Source organism: Ascaphus truei, chromosome 4, assembly GCF_040206685.1.
Source record: "Ascaphus truei isolate aAscTru1 chromosome 4, aAscTru1.hap1, whole genome shotgun sequence".
Taxonomy (NCBI): Eukaryota; Metazoa; Chordata; class Amphibia; order Anura; family Ascaphidae; genus Ascaphus; species Ascaphus truei.
Window position 1 is genome coordinate 365,728,575 of NC_134486.1, and position 22,345 is coordinate 365,750,919.

At 43.7% G+C, this 22,345-nt stretch overlaps 1 protein-coding gene across 5 annotated transcripts in view; it reads right to left on the reverse strand.

The window, feature by feature from the left end:
- ROCK2 (Rho associated coiled-coil containing protein kinase 2) overlaps positions 1-22,345 on the reverse strand; it is a 231,759-nt gene that overhangs the window by 97,497 nt on the left and 111,917 nt on the right. For all 5 annotated transcript variants that reach the window (XM_075598366.1, XM_075598367.1, XM_075598365.1 and 2 more), the window contains 4 exons: positions 16,270-16,414; positions 10,887-11,025; positions 6,539-6,630; positions 1,882-2,041 (listed from right to left, as the gene is read on the reverse strand). In XM_075598366.1, the coding sequence (XP_075454481.1) occupies positions 1,882-2,041; positions 6,539-6,630; positions 10,887-11,025; positions 16,270-16,414 (536 nt within the window). The remainder of the gene's footprint in view (positions 1-1,881; positions 2,042-6,538; positions 6,631-10,886; positions 11,026-16,269; positions 16,415-22,345) is intronic.

Consider the following 22,345-nt stretch of genomic DNA (forward strand, 5'->3'; position numbering starts at 1 on the left):
AGTGAGATTCTGTGCCAGGAGTCCGGTTGCACACAGATGTAGTGAGATTCTGTGCCCGGAGTCCGGTCGCACACAGATGTAGTGAGATTCTGTGCCCGGAGTCCGGTCGCACACAGATGTAGTGAGATTCTGTGCCCGGAGTCCGGTCGCACACAGATGTAGTGAGATTCTGTGCCCGGAGTCCGGTTGCACACAGATGTAGTGAGATTCTGTGCCCGGAGTCCGGTTGCACACAGATGTAGTGAGATTCTGTGCCCGGAGTCCGGTTGCACACAGATGTAGTGAGATTCAGTGCCCGGAGTCCGGTTGCACACAGATGTAGTGAGATTCAGTGCCCGGAGTCCGGTTGCACACAGATGTAGTGAGATTCTGTGCCCGGAGTCCGGTTGCACACAGATGTAGTGAGATTCTGTGCCCGGAGTCCGGTTGCACACAGATGTAGTGAGATTCTGTGCCAGGCGTCCGGTTGCACACAGATGTAGTGAGATTCTGTGCCCGGAGTCCGGTTGCACACAGATATAGTGAGATTCTGTGCCCGGAGTCCGGTTGCACACAGATGTAGTGAGATTCAGTGCCCGGAGTCCGGTTGCACACAGATGTAGTGAGATTCAGTGCCCGGAGTCCGGTTGCACACAGATGTAGTGAGATTCAGTGCCCGGAGTCCGGTTGCACACAGATGTAGTGAGATTCAGTGCCCGGAGTCCGGTTGCACACAGATGTAGTGAGATTCTGTGCCCGGAGTCCGGTTGCGCACAGATGTAGTGAGATTCAGTGCCAGGCGTCCGGTTGCACACAGATGTAGTGAGATTCTGTGCCCGGAGTCCGGTTGCGCACAGATGTATTGAGATTCCGTGCCAGGCGTCCGGGCGCGTACAGATGTATTGAGATTCCGTGCCCGCACAGATGATGTGATATTCTGTGCCCGGAGTCCGGACGCGCACCGCTATAGTGAGATTCTGTACCCAGGTTACGGTCGCACACTGATGTCATGAGACTCTGTGCCGCGAGTCCAAGCGCACACAGATATAATGAGATTATTTGCCCTGAGTATTGGCTGAGGAAGGTAAAGCAGCAGCAGTTGCAGACGACTTTCCCATTTTCTAGCACGCCCTCAGGTACCACAAAGCCCGTCGTTATACCTGTATCTCTCTATGACAGGACGTTCACAACTTGGATTTCATGACAACCCTGGAAAAGCCTAATAACCTATCTTAATTTATGATGCAAATAGAAATCAACAGAAAGAAAGAATTTGATAGCAGATAAGAACCACTTGGCCCACAGACAAATGTAGCGGGCGTTAGTTCACCCGCTGGCGCATAGGAGTGGCGCAGATAACACCCCGCGGTTTGGGGCACTCAATTCAAATGAATGGAGCTAATCACCCACTAACATGTTATACATTTTCTTACAATGTGATTGCGGGTAAAGTAACGGCCGCAACATCCGTATTCGGACCACTTTGCTCGTCCACACCAAGCATTTCGGAATCCCCTTTTTGTATTAGCCAGGACTAAACAGTCTCATAAAATGATAACTTGGTGTTCACTTGTATCCGGCTCTCCCCGGTCAGATATTATATCTGGTTTACTTCTTGTATATGTCTGTAAGTCAAACTAACCCTATCGTACAATACACCTGAAGTTTAAAAAATGATGCAAATGCCCAACACATTGTGTGTTAGTCCTTTTAAACCCATCCCATGTATTCCTATTAAAGCCCCATCCATGGAGTGGGACCTTCATCGCGAGTTACTTCACATCTGGATAGATACTCTGATAACGGTATATGCAAAGATGCCAACTTATAACTGCACAAATCAGACACTGCTCAGGTATTCAGCCACAAAATATTAATTCACTGAAATTAAGATTTACATACAAATTCTCTCGGTAGTAGGTGAAACCTATAAAAGGCAGCTGGTTTCCCACAAAGGCTTTTGGAGTTGGAAACGTCTCAACATCCCCCTTGTCGTCCTCAATTTCATCAAAATTGCTGCTGTCGACGTCACTGCTCAACTCGGGTACGACAGGAGCCGCCGCTAAAAAGGGAGAGCAAAGAACTTAATCCCATACATGGCCACACATTCTAAGCAATTTTATTAAAATAGGTATGAAGCTGGGCGTCTCCGGGGCCGAACCTCGCTAATTTCAACTCTGGGGACCCCCTGCTTCATACCAAGAACTACCAGCTGTAGGTGCTACTGATACTTCTTGTTCCTTAAATCTCCCGCAGCATGCGGGCCAATAGGAAGCTGCGACAGATGCCATTGTGGCTTCTTATTGGCTCCCATGCAGTGGGAGATCCTAACCTTCATATTGTTTACTCGGCCAGGGATGGTACTGGGGGCACTTTCGGAGGAGGCATGTCAGGAAGCACGGGGTCCCCGGAGGTGAAATTAACAAGGCTCAGATCTGGAGTCTCTCTCCCCCCCCACCCCCCTTCATACCTGAAAGGAAAACAATCACAGGTGCAACCACATCCTTAACCCCATATTAAGCATTGTGTTGATCCATAGCAGGATGAAAACAGAAATATCACACTACTGTATATAATTTATAAGCTAATCATTAAACAGAAGCTGCATTTGGTGCTTCTATAGTTTTAGTTACATAGTGGATGAGGTTGAAAAAAAACCACAGTATGTTCATCAAGTTCAACCTATGCTAAATTTAGACAACAGATACTTCTCCTATATTTGTAATTACAGTTTATTGATCCAGATGAAGGCAAACCGATAACCCCAGTGATACATTATCCAATGATATATCATAAGGGAAAAAATAGATTCCTTCCCAATTCAAATATTGACAATCAATCAGATTTATTCCTGGATCAACATCCTTCCCATGTTTACTTATTTGGTATATCCCTGTATACCTTTCCTATCTAAAAAGATGTCCATCCTTTTTTGTGAAGATATCTACTGTATCTGCCATCACAGTCTCCACAGGAAATGAATTCCACATTGTAACTTCCCTTACTGTAAAGAACTCTATCCTTTAATACTGTCGGTGAACCTTCAGTTTGAGGACATAGAGCAAACTTCATTAAAGAAGCGGTGGGCTCTCACATTCAGCCATAAGATTGTTATTATTATTATTGCACGACGCTTTTGCCTTCATGTTTTTGGCATAGCTGGGAACTTCCTCGGGGGCCCAGGGCTGAGAAAGGTCTCCCCTTGTACCAATAAAAATAATCTTAAAAGCGGACAAATTGGAGTGCCAGTTGCATCTCCACATTAAACCTCACAGTAATAGGAAATCCAGGATTTGTCGAGTGGTTTCTAGTGGCACACAGAAGGCCAGTGCTGCTCTTAGCTAGATCACAGCGTGTATTACCCAAGCATGTCAGATATTGACACCGTTGTAAAAGTTCTACTGACCCCTACCCCCTAACCCCCTCCCAGGATCAACAGGGGGACATCCTACACATTCTCCAGCGAGGGAGGATATTAGGCCATATTTTGTAAGCAGTGCTATTCTGTAAGGCAATTTCGATCGCTGCATACCGATCAACAGGGGGACATCCTACACATTCTCCAGCGAGGGAGGATATTAGGCCATATTTTGTAAGCAGTGCTATTCTGTAAGGCAATTTCGATCGCTGCATACCGTATGCATCGCATATGGTCCATTGACTTGAATAGGCTGGAAGGCGTCTTATTATGAGGCTAAAATGTGCAACGTTCTGGATATTGATTGGCTTGAAAAACATTCCTGGAACAGGTGAACCAGGGGTCTTCAGATACAACCGAGTCATACTGCAGACTATATGAACCAGGTCATCTCTCAGGGGCACAGGATGGCTGCTTTAAAATGCTGTAAACGGCTGACTGCCATAGATGTCCATCTGCAGGCTTGAAAGCTCACGTACACACGACAGCTGGGTATAGCATTGGAAAATGACCTGCACATGTGCTACCGAAGCTGCATTCACAGATAGTTGGCCATATTTCTCTTTTTCACAAAGCGCATGTGCAGGGAAACACCACACACCACACACTGGGGAGCTTTGTGTCACTTTGTGCAAATAGGAAATATTTATAGCAACTCCTTCTACCATAACAAATATCATTTTCTGTGCCTGTGGAAATAATGTACAGTCCTGTATGTTAGGTTGGACTGAAACTCAAAATATATTGAAAAGAAGCAATAGAAAAGTTTCTAAAAAAAAGTCTTACATTTTTAATGTCACAAACCACTACATTTTGAAATCATGCCTTTCACAAAAAGATTTGAAGAGGAATGTTGGGTTAAACAGAGATCAGCTGTTTTCCTTGCAACATGAATGTAGACATTTTATGCTAGTGTAACGGTGTTTCCCCCACCCTCTGGTAGATAGGGGCCATTACAGGGTGTATGGTGCATATACCTGATGGTAACAGGGGGGCCGAGTCGTCCGCCGGTGGTAGTGGGGACACAAGAACAGGCTTCTGGGGTTCATACCCCACATATATCTTTAGCAGTGCAGCGCCTCCACCTGCCGTAGGCTCAGGGAAATGAAGATGATCTCCCACGGTAGAACCAGTTACCTCTACCCCCAGTAAGATCACACACCAGGCCGGAGGTATAATAACAGGAACGGTTTATCATCTCTCTGTGTAGCACAGTACATGGCAGGAACTGCCCACAACAACAACTCTTAGCTACCCACTGAATGATGGTCCATGGACCTTCTCTAAAGGCCAAGGACACCCGCAGCAGTCCCACCTCTTCCACACCTCCCTAGCAGAGGCAGAGGTATGGTTCACACTCACTCTCCCCGGAGGCAAGAGGATCAGAGAAGGCCCAATAGTCAGGCTCTTGGCTGTGTGACCTGCCCCTCTCAAGTGGTTAACACAAACATTAAGCCGGTCCGTACACAAAGTTGGCCGTATGGATGGGTGGCAACAAAGAAGCCATTACTCAAAAAGACTCATTTTAAATCACGTACAGTATGGAGTTTGCGAGAAGGAATATAGTTGTTACTGCAGAAATGTGGAAAAAGGTTTTGTGGTCAGACGAGACAAAAATGTAACTTTTTTGTCTAAATTCCAATCGTTAGATCTCAGCAAACACAACACTGCACATCACCCAGTCAACACCATCCCAACTGTCAAGCATGGTGGTGGCAACATCATGTTATGGGGATGCTTCCCCTCAGCACGGACTGGGAAGCGTGTCGGGATACAGGGGAGAATGGATGGAGCAAAACACAGGCGAATCCTTGAGGAAAACAAACCCTGTTTGAGTCAGCAAAGACTCTGAAACGGGTGAGGAAATTCCCATTTCAGCAAGACAATGACCTGAAGCACCAAGCCCAAGTCACACTGGAGTGGATGAACAAGAAGAGAAATAATGCTCGAGTGGCCCAAAGTCCTGACTTGAACCCAGTCGTACATTTACGACGAGACTTGAAGATTGTAGTGCATCGAAAATCCCCAACAAACTCATCAGAACTGGATCAATTTTACCACGAAGAATGGTCAAAAATGTCACTATGCTACTGTGAAACCTTAGTACAGACCGATCCCAAAAGACTCATAGCAGTAATTGCTACAAGAGGTTCTTCTACACGTACAGGCATACCCCACATTAACGTACGCAATGGGACCGGAGCATGTATGTAAAGCGAAAATGTACTTAAAGTGAAGCACTACCTTTTCTCCACTTATCGATGCATGTACTGTACTGCAATCGTCATATACGTGCAGAACTGATGTAAATAAGGCATTTGTAACGGGCTCTATAGCCTCCCCGCTTGCGCACAGTTTCGTTACAGGTAGGGAGCCGGTGTTGCTGTTCAGGACGTGCTGACTGGCGCATGCGTGAGCTGCAGTTTGCCTATTGAGCGAGATGTACTTACTCGCGAGTGTACTTAAAGTGAGTGTCCTTAAACCGGGGTATGCCTGTACTGACTTAAGGGGCTGAATACTTATGAACTAGTAAATTTCATTTTGTACATTTAGTTTACTGACATTTAACCTCCTCCTCATATAACAGTGTTCACTTTAACCACTACAGCTTTGTATCTTAGAATAAATAACGTTTGTTTGAAAAACTATGCATACTGTACACTATTTGTAATTCAACAAATTGTGACATTATTGGAAGGGTGTGAAAAACGTCTGCAAACCAGCGTGACAGTGTACACACACCTTTAAAAAAAATAATATATATTATTCTGCAATATATATATACATTTATATATATATATATATATATATATATATATATATATATATATATATATATATATAGTATCATTAAAATGATGACATTTTTATGTATTTGTGTGTATGCATATATAAAAAATATTATAATGTTATAGAAATATACACATATAGAATGTCGTTCATTCCCCTATTGCTCAGAATAGCTCAATATTCTAAGCTCTGAACATTCTAATTAACAGATGGTTTAAAAAAAAAAAAAAAGTTAAATTGCAGTAAAGTCATAAATAAACCGGCAATCAACAAAGAAAACCCTCATTCCTATACAATGGCCCATTAAAGATACCTATATCCCATACAGAACAAACACATCAATGTACTTACTGTCCCGAATGCTTTCCCAGTTCCACTGGTCATTCTTGAAGAACGGGTGCTGCTTAATCTCTTCTATCCCGTTCCTCCCGAGTCGCACCTCCCTGTGTATAGCAACACATCCAAATGTTACATCTGGAGAACCAGCAGTGAGTGTCTCTCTAATTCATGCAACAACTGTCACACAGAAAATATGGATGAAGCATCTTTTGAACCAAACAGCCCCCAGAAGACAGGCATGATCAGGACATTAGAACGGATCAATTCCATTGAGCAAGCAACAACCCAACAGTACTTGCCTTAGCAATGTGCGTTTATTACCTCCGTTACAGCGGGGAGGGTGTGGGGAGGGGGGGAAATAGGCTGAGGCTCTTAAAATGCCACGTGTGGAATCAAGCAGTTTTCCATCTCGATTCTGTGTGCAAGAGGAAGTTCAGTACGCACAGGTCAGCCTTTTAAATTAAAAAAAGGCTCCTTTCAAACCATATGACAAAGGATGCACATGGTGCACAGCCTTCCCTAGTGCCAATATTCATTAACCCCTTTCAGCGCCGGCCTTCCCTCTCTGGCAACGAAGCGGTTAAGAACTCCAGCTCGCCGTGCCAGAAAAGTACATAAACTCGCACTCCTGTCTCTTTGAGGTAGCGAGCGATTACTGGCTACTGCTTAAGAGGTGTCAAGTTCTAGAACTCGGCCCAGCATAAATATTTATATTGGCTATGCCGAGCTCCCGGGCGCAGCAGCAGAACAAGCCAGGCACTTATTCGCAAAGTATAGAGGCGCTCTCCTCCCTCTCGAGTTTATAAAAAAAAAAAAAAAAATTTAAATCATTTTGAGGTAGGTGTTGCACAGAGAACCCCCTTATATTAACCTTTATTTACTCGGAAACGCTTCGTGCGTATATCAGAGGGAGCAAAAATAATCAAAACAAAGGCGGCTAATTATCAAGAGCTTGGTATTAAATTGATGAGAAGAGACATTTTGGAATCAACGCAGGGAGGCAGCTTTTTTAAATTCCCCATCAGCAAGCAGTTTGATATAACGTTTATAATGCGACAGGCGTTACATGCCGCACACGTTACTGGCAAACACTGTGAAGGCGTCTCGCGGTCGCAGTTTTTTTGCCTTCTTTGTATAAACCGAATCTAAGGTCGAATCTATTTCTGATATCTGACGCAGGCACTATCTGGCGGAATTAGAAATCCCGACTCCCAGACATGTCAGCTCTCACTGATTTGGAGTTATGCTCGCTCATTACCAGCAGTCGTATAGGCTGTGGTGAAATCTCACCGAGTGAAGGGGGTGGGGGGGGGGGGGCGTGACGGCACCGCAAATAAAAATAACATCATTATTGTTCTCCTCAAATCCAATGTGGAAATGATAGCTATAGCATAGAATAAACAGAATGATTTCAAAGATGAAATAAATATAGGAAGACAGTAGGACACAAACCTCATGTTAATTTTTTATATATATATTTTTAACTTTTCATTTGTCAAAACTCATGAAAATATTGTTCCTTTCCCGTATTTATTCCGTATTTATCACACACTTCCTAGAGGAATTCCTGGATTACTTCCTAGAGGGATCCCTGGATTACTTCCTAGAGGAATCCCTGGATTACTTCCTAGAGGGATCCCTGGATTACTTCCTAGAGGGATCCCTGGATTACTTCCTAGAGGGGTCCCTTGATTACTTCCTTTGCTGGTTTAATGCAGCGGTTACTGATGTCCTACAAACTGCTCATTGACAATTAGAAGGCGAAATCTGAACCTTGATCACGGCCTCCCTGTTGTTATCTTTCTAGTTGCTTTAGCTAGTTAAGTATGAAGTTCTGCCCATCCACTTCCCAAAATTAGGGCACATTATTTTTTTTCCAGTGTTATTTGTTAGTTATGCTCCTGGTTTAATTTGAAAAGCTATTAAAACATTTATTAAAGCAGCACTCTGCACTGATAGCCATTTTATTATTATTATTATTATTTAATTCAAGAGATCTCTTCTTGCTCTTTCCAACATGGCTTTTATTTTTAAAATACGATGCTCTGATCAGAAGATATAAGCGTGTAAAATGTTAAATGGAAGTTAAATTGGTGCACTCCCCCATAGTTCAGGCCAGATGCTAACATTATAGGAGTTAAACTCATGTAAGGTATCTGGAGGGAATTGCTCCTGGCATTGGTCAAGCTTGCCATTTGTAAGACCAGGAAGCAGTCTTTGGTTTGGGAGATCCCAATGAACGTTGAAGCAATGTTCTGAGCACCAGTGCGCTCCCCTGTCCAGGCAGAGAACGCCTACACAGGAACCGCTGGGATGGTCTCAGAGTTTGCATCCCGGTGGGCATCAGGTGGGCAACTCAGCTCGGCATCCCCCACCCTGGATTTGTTTACTCACACTCCTATTTTAGTGCACAGTTTATTTTATTTACCGTTGCACCAAGACGGCTTTCTTTTGTTATTTATTTCAAACTATTTCCAACTCGCCAAGAAAACTCAGTACTGGAGCGTGTGTAGGAATTTAGGGAGGACACCCATCTCAGAAATACAACTGGGATCTATCTAAAGAAAACATATAGGAGAACGACGAGGAAGACCAAGAAAAGGCGGAGAACACAAAGGGGAGCAGGAAAGCTGTCTGCCAACGTATAGGGGACCGTTTGCCAGGCTCTGTTTAAAAACCTTCCTTTTTAATTCCTTTCTGAATGGAAGTAAAGCTCCCAGATTTCTTAAAGCAGCAGGGGGATTATTCCAGTGTCTTTGGGTGGTCCTTGAAAACGTTCTCCCTCCAGCTTTATTAACCTTACACCGAAGCTCAATCAGTTGGGGGGGCGATGGCAGATCTAAGCGTCCGATGTGGGGTATTACCGATTAGGCACTTCTGAAGGTAAGGGGGTGGCGAGACCATGGATAGCCTTAAAGGTAAGGGTCAAGATCTTAATTTAACCCTTTGTTCCAACGGGAGCCAGCGCAGATCTTGTAATACATGCGAGGTGGGGTCTCTCCTTGCCTGTTACATTTTTGTTTATCTCATATTTGTTTTTGACTCATTGGATCCTAAAAGGACCAATGAGATTCCAGTTTCTCTGATTGGCCGCCTTTCATAAAACCGTCTTCTACACTTTGACACTGCAAAGCTGTACGATGTGGACTACTCTGCTCCTGTGGAGCCAGAAACAAAAAACACAACAATATTAATAGTGCAGCTCTGAATTAGGAAACACATGTTTGAAATGGCAAAAGACGTTACATTGCTGAGCACTGTGCTTTTATAGCAACTCGTGCATTGCCAAGTGGGACTGGACCCGCTTAAGCAAACTTCAATATGTGGGACAAGACCTCTAAGTAAACAGAAGGAAGTGAAGGTTGTGGGTCACATAAGCATTGACAGCAATAAGTCCCTCTCGGACAGATCCTCTTCTCAGGCCTTGACTCCGCACGTCCAAAATTACACAACAATCTCGCTTTCCCTCATCAATAGAAGCGATTCATCACTAGCAGACGGAACCCACCGGGCAGCACAAACCTGCCTTTCATAAGACAAAACCGTCATCAATAAGCATAATGATGTGGAGGGGTGAATTACGTAATATCTTGCTCAGCACCCATAGAAAGATGGTAAAACATCTGGAATGTCTATATATCTACAGACTAATAAAGGCCATAGAGGACTGGATATTTGTTGGTTCCAAAATACTAAATATAAGTTAATAGGGTTAGTGGAACTTACTTTCCTGTAAACACAGTGGCAAAAACAGAATTCAAACGTAATTCATTTAGCATAAGAGGTAGGTCCCACAAATTCTATTCTCATTAAAAAGCAGGAACATTGATTTTAAATTTTTTTAGGAAAAAATGGGTATTTGATGAACACCTCCAATGAATTGTGGATATATGCAACATTATAAAAACTACAGAATTGTCAACCTGCTTCCATGTTATTGCGAGATTGAGGCATAGCCCTAATTATTTAATTTTCCACCTTCTATCTATACAAATGCAGGACTAATGTGAAACAGATGCAAACTGTAGTCAGAAGACAGGGGGTCAACATCTAATGGTCACAGGGCGTCCGACTGGCGATGCTGCAAATCAATGGACAGCTTGGGTGAAAATAATATGTAGCCATGACCAAAGTGTTGCAATTCTGAAAGGTGCAGACACGGACAATGTCCGCAAAAACGCAACTATTTACTTGACTCCACTACTTCAGGAGGGACTAAGACAAGAATCTTTACAGGCCAACTAGGAGTCAATGGCCCATATCCAATATGCTGAACTGATTTCCAGTATGGGGAAGATGTCTTCACATCACATTAAATGGAGGTCAGTGGGTTCCTGAAGAGATGTATTTTAAAGGGTACCTGTCCGTTAAAAAGGCACAGATGAGGTTCTTGGCATTCTTTGAAATTTCCACGTCCTCCGGAAAGTTCAAGGAGTTCTTGTGATCCATGATTTTACTGTAGGTGCCCACGAGAGAGTCAGCATAAAAAGGGGTGTCACCTGAAATGGAGGAAAGATAATAAACACAATTTTGTTTTAAATTATTATTATTGTAATCTCAAAATACCAGTAACTTCCAAATGCAAACACAAAAATATGAATAAATAAGTGAAAAAAGTAGTTCAAAACAGCCCAATGATTCTAATAATAACAATAAAATTTGACTTTGTTTATAAATTGCACAAACATACAGTTTTTCCCTTTGTGATATTTCCAATTGCTACATCATATCACAACAAAAATGATAAAAGGTGCCCTTTGAGGAAAGGCGAAAATAATTAGCAGGGCTGGAAAAATGGGGGTGGAGTGAGGAAGGTTAAGGTGATGGACCGCTGCTACAGAACCATTTTGGAAGCAGAGCTGTCAATCACCGCTCTGCTTCCCACTGTCGCACCCCCATAATGCTTTGCAAGTTAATGTGGGGGGCAACTTCAGGAAGTAGAGTGGTGATTGACAGCTCTGCTTCCAAAGACGTTGGTACCTTTCCTGCACCTGCCCCCAGGGGCGGATTTGCAAATCCACCGTCTTTAGGCACTTACCTGGTACTGCCCTCCTCCTTCAGCGTCGCGGAGTCAAATGGCGCTGCGACATCACAGGGCGCTACGTTACCATGGCCGTGACGTCACGCTGCCGTGGCAATGCAGCGTTATTTGACGCCACAACGCTGAAGTAGGAGGGTGGCACGAAGGAGAATGTAAGAACTTTGCAGAAGCCCTCTGTATATGGGAGGCAAAAAAAAAAAAGGACATGTTCTTCCCCAAAATGTTGCCGCCGTAGGCCCGAGTCTATTGGGCCTAATGGGAAATGTGCCACTGCCTGCCACCACTAGGGACGAGTGGTTTCCAGACCTGGATCACTGCAAGTAGGTGACGTTTTTCCAGCCCTGATGATTAGGTCTCTTTAACCTGGAAAAAGAGGACTAAGGGGAGACAGGATAGAATTGTAATCTCCTTGGGGCAGGGCCTTCCTTACCTAACCGTTACAATGTATGTTATCTTATTGTTATCCGCCCTCCGACCCTCTTGTACTGCGCTACAGAATATGTTGGCGCGTTATAAATAAACGATAATAATAATAGTTTTTCAAAAACCTTAAATGATGTAAAGGAACCGTTGTACACAAATTCACACAACACCGCAGCGACACCATAATCTAATTGCTCATTAGATTGGAGCTTCGAGCACTTGCCACTGCGGAAGATCGGGATACTGGGCATGATGGTGCATTTGGTCTGACCCAGTATTGGCAGTACTCATGTCGTCTTTAATGCCATTAAAAAAAAAAATTGTGAAATTAACTATTTCTGATATTTATCTACCAGGACTGGGCGAGAAGATCATAACGAGTATTGTAAAGCGCAGACTAGAGACCTCGTCCAACTGCTGTGTGTCTCTCTCTTGCTGCTCCTCAAAAACAAGAATGCAACGGCCTCTCCGGCACGTCTTCGATTAAGCCACCTGTGCTGAAGCAGGGATATCATTAATACCTGACCTCTGGATGGCCCTTGAGGACTGCAGTTGGCAAACCCTGTCATAGGGCATCCTGTGAGTTAACCCAGCGGTGCGCAAACTGGGGGGCGCGGGCGGTTGCAGAGGTCCCGCGCTCTTCCCCAAGGCTTTTAAATTAAATGCCGGGGGACTGCATAAGGCCTCTGCAACCTCTACTTACCGAGGTTCAGCCGGCTTCAGGACATGTGACCCTGGCGTCAAATGACTGTGGGGTCATGTGACGCCACGGTAACCTGACGTCAAATGACACCGCGGGTCACATGACGTGACGCCGCGGCGACATATCAACCCGCACGAGGTAAGGGAGGGGGGCGCACCGACAAGAGGAGAGCAGAGGTGAGGGGGCAGCAAATAAAGTTTGCGCGCCCCTGAGTTAACCAATAAAACATGCCTTTTTTCACTTTGGCCCTAGGAGGGGACTACCCCTTTAAGAACAAGGCAATATGTTAGGTCACTTTGTACTGTGGGACACGCAGCACTTTGCCGGGAGAGGAGACACTGCACAAATATACTGCAGAAGACCTCTGAATGTGAAATTGGCAGTCTCCACTCAAGGAAAAAGAGTAAGGGCAAGTGAAGGGCAAAAATACAGATGAGACAAAGTTAGACTTGCACACACACAAGAAAGGGGGGAAAAGACAGCCAGAAAAGGGGGAAGAAGAAAGAGCTGAGAGAGAAAGGGATTATTCCGTCAGCATCGCCCCGTGCCAAAGAAACACTTGGAGTTCCTTAACAACTTCAGCTTTATCCTTCTGCAGAAATTCAGGCAGCATACTATTAGTCAAAACCTTTTTGTTCCCCCATTGGTGGGAAGAAGGGAGTCACCGGAGCTGAACGACGTTAATGTCAGCACCGGGACCCTCTGCTCCCGAGATACTTGCCTGTGTAGGGGGTGCCAGGAGCTGCTCAGCAAGTTTAAATGTCCCGTCAGGTAGGCCAATAGGAAGCTGCAAGGGGTGACATCATGGTTTCCGATTGGCCCACGTGATGCCGGACACAAACCGCCATTATGATGGTCCCAACTAGTTACAGTTACATAGTAGATGAGGTTGAAAAAAGACGTACGTCCATCAAGTTCAACCTATGCTAAATTTAGACAACAGATACTGTATCCTGTATCTATACTTATAGATCTAGAGGAAGGCAAACAAAAAACCTCAGTGTCATATCATCCAATGATATCTCATAAGGGAAAAATTATTTCCTTCCTGACTCCAAGAATTGGCAATCGGATAACTCCCTGGATCAACATCCTTCCCATGTTTACTTATTTGGTATATCCCTGTATACCTTTCCTCTCTACAAAGGATGTCCAACCTTTTTTTCAAAACAAATCTATTGTATCTGCCATCACAGTCTCCATGGGTAACAAATTCCACATTTTAACTGCCGTTACTGTAAAGAAGCGGTGCGCAAACTGGGGGGTGCAAGATTATTGACGCCAATCTTGTGGTACTGAGCCTGTGGAAATGGAGTCCTTGAATATTAAATATAATAGTTTGGCAATTACTGAACTTAACTCCTTGAGAACTCTTGGATGTATGCCATCGGGGCCAGGTGCCTTATTTACTTTAATTTTATCAAGCCGCCTATGAACCTCTTCCTCAGTTAACCAATTGTTCATTAATATGGAGGTTGTGGCTTCCTCCTGCGGCACTACAATTGAAATTGATTCTTCCCTGGTAAATACAGAGGCAAAGAATTTGTTTAATACCTGAGCTTTTCCCTTATCTCCAATTATCTGCCTACCCATCTCACGCTGAAAGGGTCCTATATTTTCTTTTCTCGTTTTTTTTTATGTTATTAAGGTACTTAAATAACTTTTTAGGGTTGATCTTACTTTCTATTGCAATCCTTTTTTCATTATCCATTTTTGCTAATTTGATTGCCCTTTTGCAATTTTTGTTACATTCCTTAAAATTCTGATACTATGCCTAATTCTGATACTAGCCCAGCCGCAGCTGCGATAGGCAACCCCTACGGAGGTATCTCGAGAAGCAGAGGGTCCATGGAGCAGAAATTAATGCTGTTCAGTTCTGGGGACCTCCTGCTTCTCATCTATTACATTTTTTTTCTTAATAAGACAAAAAAAAAACAGGCGTGTTCTTTTAACGGGCGCTTCCTCGGGTGCGAGAGGCGGTGGGCAAATAGAAGAAACAAGAAAAAAAATGGAAAACAAAATATATGAATCAGGAATTTGAAGAAAAAGGATATGGGCAAAGAAGGAATGTACTGTTGTAAGAAGATAAGTGAATGAGAGAGGGAGGAGGAGTACAGGTGGAGAGAGAGGTTTAGGGAGTGGGGGGGGAGGAGGAAACTAGACGGGAAAAGAAATATATGAAAAAAAGTGGGGAAAATCCAGGTACTGGTAAAAGGATTAAGACCAAAAAGAAAGAGAGAAAAACAAAACAATTGGAAGTACAGCTCAACCCCCTGTGCTTGGGGTCCAAAGAATCACATCGCGATATAAGCGGATCGTGTTAGAAATAATGTACAACTGTATGCATTGTGCAATAAAGTATTTAAGATACCAATAACAGTGTTGTAAAGTATTCATATATACGAAAATTGGGAGCCACGCTTGCATCGCGTTATAAGCGGATTCGTGCTGTAACGGATCGCGTTATAACGGGGTTGAGCTGTATTGAGAGGATAAGAGAGAAGTTGGGAATATTGTGTTGGCAGGAATGGCAGCTAATAGATGATGTACAAATATCACAATAAAATAAATGACGAGATCAGAGAGCAGGTGTGGTTAATGTGGAGAAGACGTTCAATAAACATCTCCTTCCAGGATAACAAGAGAAGGATGACGAGCAGGGCCAACCCCAGCAGGAAGAGAATGAAGAAACACATGCATGTACCACAGGATACATTTCCTTGGCTACACGCTATCCAAGGAAATGCCAGTAAAGAAGAACAGGTGGGCAGAAGACTACGGCTTCCACTTACTGGCAGAAGGTCACACAATTAAGAGTGCTTTATTGGGAGTCTTTCTACATCACAGCAGCACGGTCACATGCAGTGAAAGTGCTCACACATCTATCAACACTATCTTTATCCCCTTGAGTGTAGGAGCGGTTCATTATCTATGGTTAGAGAAACAATAACCTTCAGTAAAATACAGTATTTGCAGTGTTTTATATATCGTGGATGCGATAATCAGCGCCAGGCGCACTACCGCATCAGGCCAGCTTGCCACATCGCCCATTCAGCGTGCAATCCCTTATCCTACAAAAAAAATGCATGTCCAGGAAAAAAATATTCTCCAGCACAAGTACGTCCCAGGAGAGTATTCCAGTGACCAAGGAGCAACCGCTGCTCAGAAAGCAGGTGAAAACAAATCTACATTACTCAGACTCGGTACTTTACCCAGGTTTTGGTTTTGTGCTTTAACCTTCGATATCGTTTCCTTTGTCTGGTGGAAAATGGTGGTCATTTGTTGGAGCACATTTGTTCTTGTGGCTGGCGTTATTGTACCTTGCTGGCGTGCGGCATTGGGCCCAATAACACGTTTATCCCGCCCTTTTTCATGCTGTGACTAATCAAACACAATGGAGTCTGCTCCCGCTGGCGTGATGTGTGTGTGCGTATATACACACATACCTCAATATACAGAGATAGATTGTTAGATAAAGATTGCACGTTAGATGTACTACCATCAGAAGGCTCGCTGTCCCTGGTGTACTGTAGCGGCTAAACTCACAAAATGAATAGTATTAATTCATCTACTTACCAACCAGCATCTCAAACAGAAAGACTCCCACAGACCACCAGTCGCACTCCCGCCCATAGTAGCCATCACCTCCTTGGGACTTTAATACTTCAGGTGATATGTAGTCTGGGGTCCCAACTGCGGTGTCACAGTGCACCATACCTGTCTAGGAGAATCAAACCGATTAGGGGATCGCCAGACAGATGAAGGATATCGCTAAGCCCCCCTAAAAATAAATGGACATTTCAGAAGGGTAAAAATATGTACAAGACACTCAGTGTTAAGATTTACTGAAGAATACACTGCGAGGGCTCATTTGCATGTCATTACCCAGAATCCCTGGCTGCAGAAATATTTTTATTTGCTTTACAGTGTTCAGATTAAAATTGCATCGGATGTTTTTGTATAAACATAATGGAAAAAACATACACGCAGAGACAATGGGAGTCACTCTGTGGCCATAACCTCTCCGGCCGTAGCGATCAAGCGATCGCTCTCCTGAGCGCTCACCCGATCATTTCCTGCTTCCGTTCGTGGTTCCCGGTCAGCCCTTCATAGAACGAACAGCCATTAAAAAATGAGCAAACCCGATTACATAGAGCACATGTCATAAGCGACTTCACAACGCCACTCTTAATGACGTATGCTGTATGGCTATAGGGCTGTGTTTTTCAACCAGGGTTCCTAGGAACCCTTGGGTTCCCCAGGCATCCCTAAAGGGTTTCCTGTAATTTTCAGGTCATTTTAAAATAGTACCAAATACAGAAGAATTTACAATGCAGACACGGTATTAGAGAGGGTTGGGGTTCCTCAGAATTTCACATAGGGTTTATCGACCTAAAAAAAGGTTAGAAACCACTGCTATAGGGCATTGATGTGTGCATGTATGTGGTGCCAGCTGGACGCTACTGCACAAAAGCTCCCATTGCCATGACCGGCACTATAGCACAATAATGAATAAGTTAAAATCTGCAGCTTTCTTCTAGAGACATTTTGATGCAGCATTCTTTATTCCGCCAAGTATAGTATAGGCTCTAAAGGAGCTCCTAACTAAAGAAGTGCCGTTTTGTATTTCCCGTGGAATTAGCTGTTAAGAGTTATGCTTCTGGGCATAGATTTACAAAACCGAACATACAGGGCGAGTGCAAGTGTAATCGATGCACAGAGCTACCGCAGGGGGCAACTTCTCAAAGAGCAAAAGCACCTTTACAGAGGAATCTCAGCAGAACACCATCAGTACAGGCGTTTCCCACCACAGGTTGTTAAAAAAAATATTGGGTTATTTTATTCCAAAATGTCATTCTGAAATAAGCGTGATAATATCCAAATTTTAGAACTTCCAGGTGGCTCAATTCAATTTATGCATCTTTTTTTTTTTTTTTTTTTTTTTAAACACATTGACTAATATCAAGGTTCAGTCATTTGAATGCTACAACAAACCGATCACACCGGAGACCAGAAAACGGACAGCAATTACTATAATCCCATTATTTATTTATTTTATTTTGGCATTTCTCTCTACTTGAGTTTACATTACACAGAAAGACGCTGAGATTGATTGAATAATAGTTTTAATTCGCAGGGATGCTAGAATGCCGTCATGTTAGCAAAAGGAACTGGAAAACGACAAAAACAATGACTAAGCTGTCTTTCTTTCTATTCTGGCATGTCCACTTTTGTAGTATTAAAATAAAAGATGTTTTGACACATTTTCAGAACTTCTGTAGAAAGATGCTGGTGGAATTACAAACAGCGCTGCATTCCTGCGCATTCTGGGGAAGAACAAATTAATGAGAGCTTATCAGGAGTCTGAACTGGTGACCCTGAAGATGAGATTTAGGCGCTGAAGGGCTCTCAGCCCTGTTCAAGTACATTAGTCCTCAAGATGCCCCAACAGGTCAGATTGTCAGGATATCCCTGCTTCAGTACAGGTGGCTCAATCAGCACCTGCTTCAGCACAGGTGGCTCAATCAATCTCTGCTTCAGCACAGGTGGGTCAATCAGAGGCTCAGTCTTAGACTGAGCCTGATTGGCCCACCTGTGCTGAAGTTGGGATATCCTGAAAACCTGACCTGTTGGGGGGCTTGAGGACTGGGGTTGAAGACCCCTGCACTAGTGGTATCTACAATGCAACGTAGGCAGACAAAAGTGTCTACATTTTGCCAGTTTACCCAAATTGTAATTAAAAACCTGGACTGGATCGTTACCACGCTGTTGACCTAGCGTTAATTGGCCATTTAACTATGTAAACGAAGACTTCCGTACACTTCGTACATCATACGATTATTACTACTATATGTTGATGTAATTGTAACAAGGACCACACAACTGTGTAACTGTTGCCTTCTGTATTTTCCGGTGATACTGCGACTTGACATGAAATCCTACAACATTGCCAGCTACACCAAATGCAGTGGGCTTATTCCCTAAGCAGTGCTATGCCATAAGGCACCTTCTAACGCTGGATGGCATGGGACACCCCATTTACTTGTATGGACCCAAAGGTATCTCATAAAATAGCACTGCTTAGTAAACATTGGCCCATATTATTACTGTTTGCCTCCTGTAATGTTTCTCTTGCAAACCTGTGCCGAAGCAGGGATATCCAGAATAAAAAAATCTAAGCTATTGGAGGCTCTTGAGGACTGGAGTTGGGAACCCCTGCCCTACAACATATAGCGCAGCAACTCCTGCCAACATTGGACACGTAATCGTGTTCAAAATTACATGTTCCCGTGTAAGGCCGCACTTATAGTGCCGGCGACACTATGTCGCGGTAAAACAAATGCATTGCCGCCGTCGCTAGCACTTGTAGAACTGGTGGAAGTGACGTCACCTTCGTCAGCACTATAAGCGCAGCCGCAGGCAACGCTTTTTAGAAAACTACATATCTCGTTAAGAAATAGAAACCCAAGACCCAATTTCCTCCGCTGATAATTAAAAGGTGCTAACCTCCTATACCCAACCACTACGCTCTCGATACACCACAAGAGTATCAAATGCTCGGAGACATTGGTGATCCTGTACAGAGTACAGCACAAAGTCAACATAGCCGACCTAAGGAAGGCCTGCTCATTACTGTGCATTCCCACGGGGGCCTACATGAGTTTAACTCGTGCAGGATAACGCGAGGATCTTGCTGCCCTCTGAGCATTGCCTACTTTTTGTTAATGTTTTTCCCGTGTTAGAAATCATGATTGTATTCATTTCTAGAGGCTGCGGTTACCATGGTAACCTGTAGATTGTCCGGGGCTCTAAGGAGAGCTCCATTTTAACCTCCCGGACACTTCATATTTCAAACACAATGGAGAATCTGATTTTCAAAATAAAAGCAGAGTAGGAAAGGTCAAAAATAAGTTTTAAAAAAAAAATGGTGATCAGTGCAGACTGTGGCTTAAAAAAAAAAGCAGGCAGGAGGCAGGAAGTGTACAGAGATCTTCACTTTTATCTCTCTGTATTTTTCAACCTCATTTAGTATGTAACCGTGTAAAAGGGGAACAGAACTTTTTCTTTCATTTATCAACTGCCAGATTACATTTCGGCGCAACAACATCTATTTAGAGCTACGTTCCTATTATGACTCAGCCTTGCTCTCCAAGCATAAAATGGGTTTGTCATATTACAGGCCTAAAATAACATCATCTCGACCACTGCACCATGAAGAGTTCTTTTTTTTTTTTTTTTTTTTCCCCTTTTAAATACACAACTTATTACAAAAATATATATCTATCTGTAACATATTCCGTTTATCTGCAGAAGAACGACCTTCGTCTATATTTGTCCAAAACGGAAGCTTTCAGAGTTTGTTTAGTCAGTGGTGAGACACATCTGACAGTTCAATTCTTGGCTGCCTCTGCATCCTTCAGCTAACCGCTCCTGCGCCTCTGGCTTATCAGCACTTCTCGCAGTGGAATGAGGGACTAATGGAAGCACAATCTCCATGCAAGATAACCAAGTACCAGAAGAGGAAATGATCTCGCATTATTTCAAAAGATTGCGGTTCCAAGATGCTGTCTAGATTCCAAAGTGGAACCTTGTTAAAATGCTTGTATCATCTCGTGAGTTTACGGCTATGCGAACGGGTGGCGCTCTGCCAATATAGATATACATACATCTATCTCCGAGAAGGGCTTTCAATATTTTCTAAGAGATACATGAACATGTATACAATACACGTGAATTCCAAAAATGGATATTGTATAAAAAGATCTAGATGGGGAAACGATTTCCCAGTAAAAGTATTAATAAAGAAAGAAAAAAAATGGATGCGCTGATGATAATTTGGACAGAGATACATCTTGGAGACAAGAAAATCTTAGGATTGTTCTTGCCATTAAAATAAGACATTTCTCCTGCAATTAATGGCAGTACTCAAACAAATATTCACCAACATTATTTGTTTTTGTAAATAAAATAAAAATATTAAAAAAATCCTGGACAGAATAACATATCAACAAAATAAAGATTTAATACCATCTACAACGAGCTGAAGTATACAAAAAGTCCGCTTTTGCGGTGCTATGGAATAATATGAATCAATTGAGAAAGAAACAATATTTTTTTTAAAGACTATTATACAGTATATATATATATATATTTTTTTTTTTTTTACTGGGCATTATGGGACGCGACAGCCCTTGAAAAATCAAATTTTGCCGGCTTCCAGTTTCCGCGACGTCGCTCCATCGCGCGCACTATAAGCGCACGCGGCGGCGGCAATGTATTTGTTTTCGGGCGACGTCGCGTCGCCGGCACTATAAGCGTGGCCTAAGGCACAAACATACTCCACTGCACATTACACTGTGTATACTGGCCAATTCTCTTTCATTAGAGAAATTGATGATACTTAAAAACATTTTTTTTAAATGTTGCTTTTTCTCTTTTGAAGTTTCCCAATATGTCATGCCAATAAAAAGATTAAGATCGCTCCCTCATTTGCTCCTGAATCTCTCTGCAATTGGCTTTCATGGGTTGGCCAGCAAGGCTAGGGCCCCGGTGCGCGCGGGTCGGGGTGCCTGGCGGTGCTCGTTCCCGGCAGCAGCGCGACCTGGTGGACTGCTGGCAACGCGCGGCGGGGGCATGACGTCACGTGGCTGCTTCACCCTCATTGGCTGACCCGCCTCCGTGACGTGGCCAATGCTCGGCCCGCTGCGTCAAAACACAAAAATCTTGTCTTTTGGCCAAGGCGGTCGCGCATCGCGGCTTGTGCGCGCACACACACACACAGGCCGACTGGGGCCTGCCCCATAGAGGGCTGTGCATTGAGTGCGGCGCGCATGCAGCTGTGGCGACTGGGGACCTAGCCTTAGTAGGAGAGAGAGACAAACTGAAAGAGTAGCATAGGGCCACTTGTCATAAGCAGAAGAAACGGATAAGTCAAAGTTCTGAGATGCTTACAAGGTAAAGAAGTCCCTGATGGGATCCCTGCTCAGTGCTTTGGATATACCCTTGAGAAAACGATCTGATGTGTTCAGTCACAGGCAGCTGTGACCCTGTCTGTTCTACCCCTTCAGGCTCACCCCCTGCTGCTACAGCAGCTTAATCAAGAAGCAAGAACAATCTGTTCCCTCTTCATATTAGTAAAGAAGGTACATAGCAGGAATGTACAACGTCAGAACCAGAGAGAGGGGACGCAAACACGCCACAGTTTCCAGCCACTGCACTAACCGAGATTACAGCCAACATCACCGGATCTGTTCCGAGAGCAGCAATGCGGGAGTGCGTGCTCTCTAGAAACGTGGTTCAATATGAATTTATTTATTCAAGCTCCAATGTTTATATTGGAAGCTCCATGTACTTGCAAAATGATGCTTTTGTTTCTTGACACAACTGATATCGATTCCTTATCTCATGTAGCAAACCACAATGTTGGCCGGTGTAATGATACTGCCAGACCGCATTTATTAAGTGCCAAATACATTTTCAGGTGGTCATTTTCAACGGGTATCAGTGGGCTGGAGGTTAGTGGCCCCTCCTCCCAGGGTTTAAGCTCACCCCTCCCCACTTTTAAAGCAGACGGGTTTTCCCTGTTCCTGTGCAGGACAGACCCACTGGGGCCATTCTCCCTCCACTGCAGAGGATAATGAGAATTTTCACA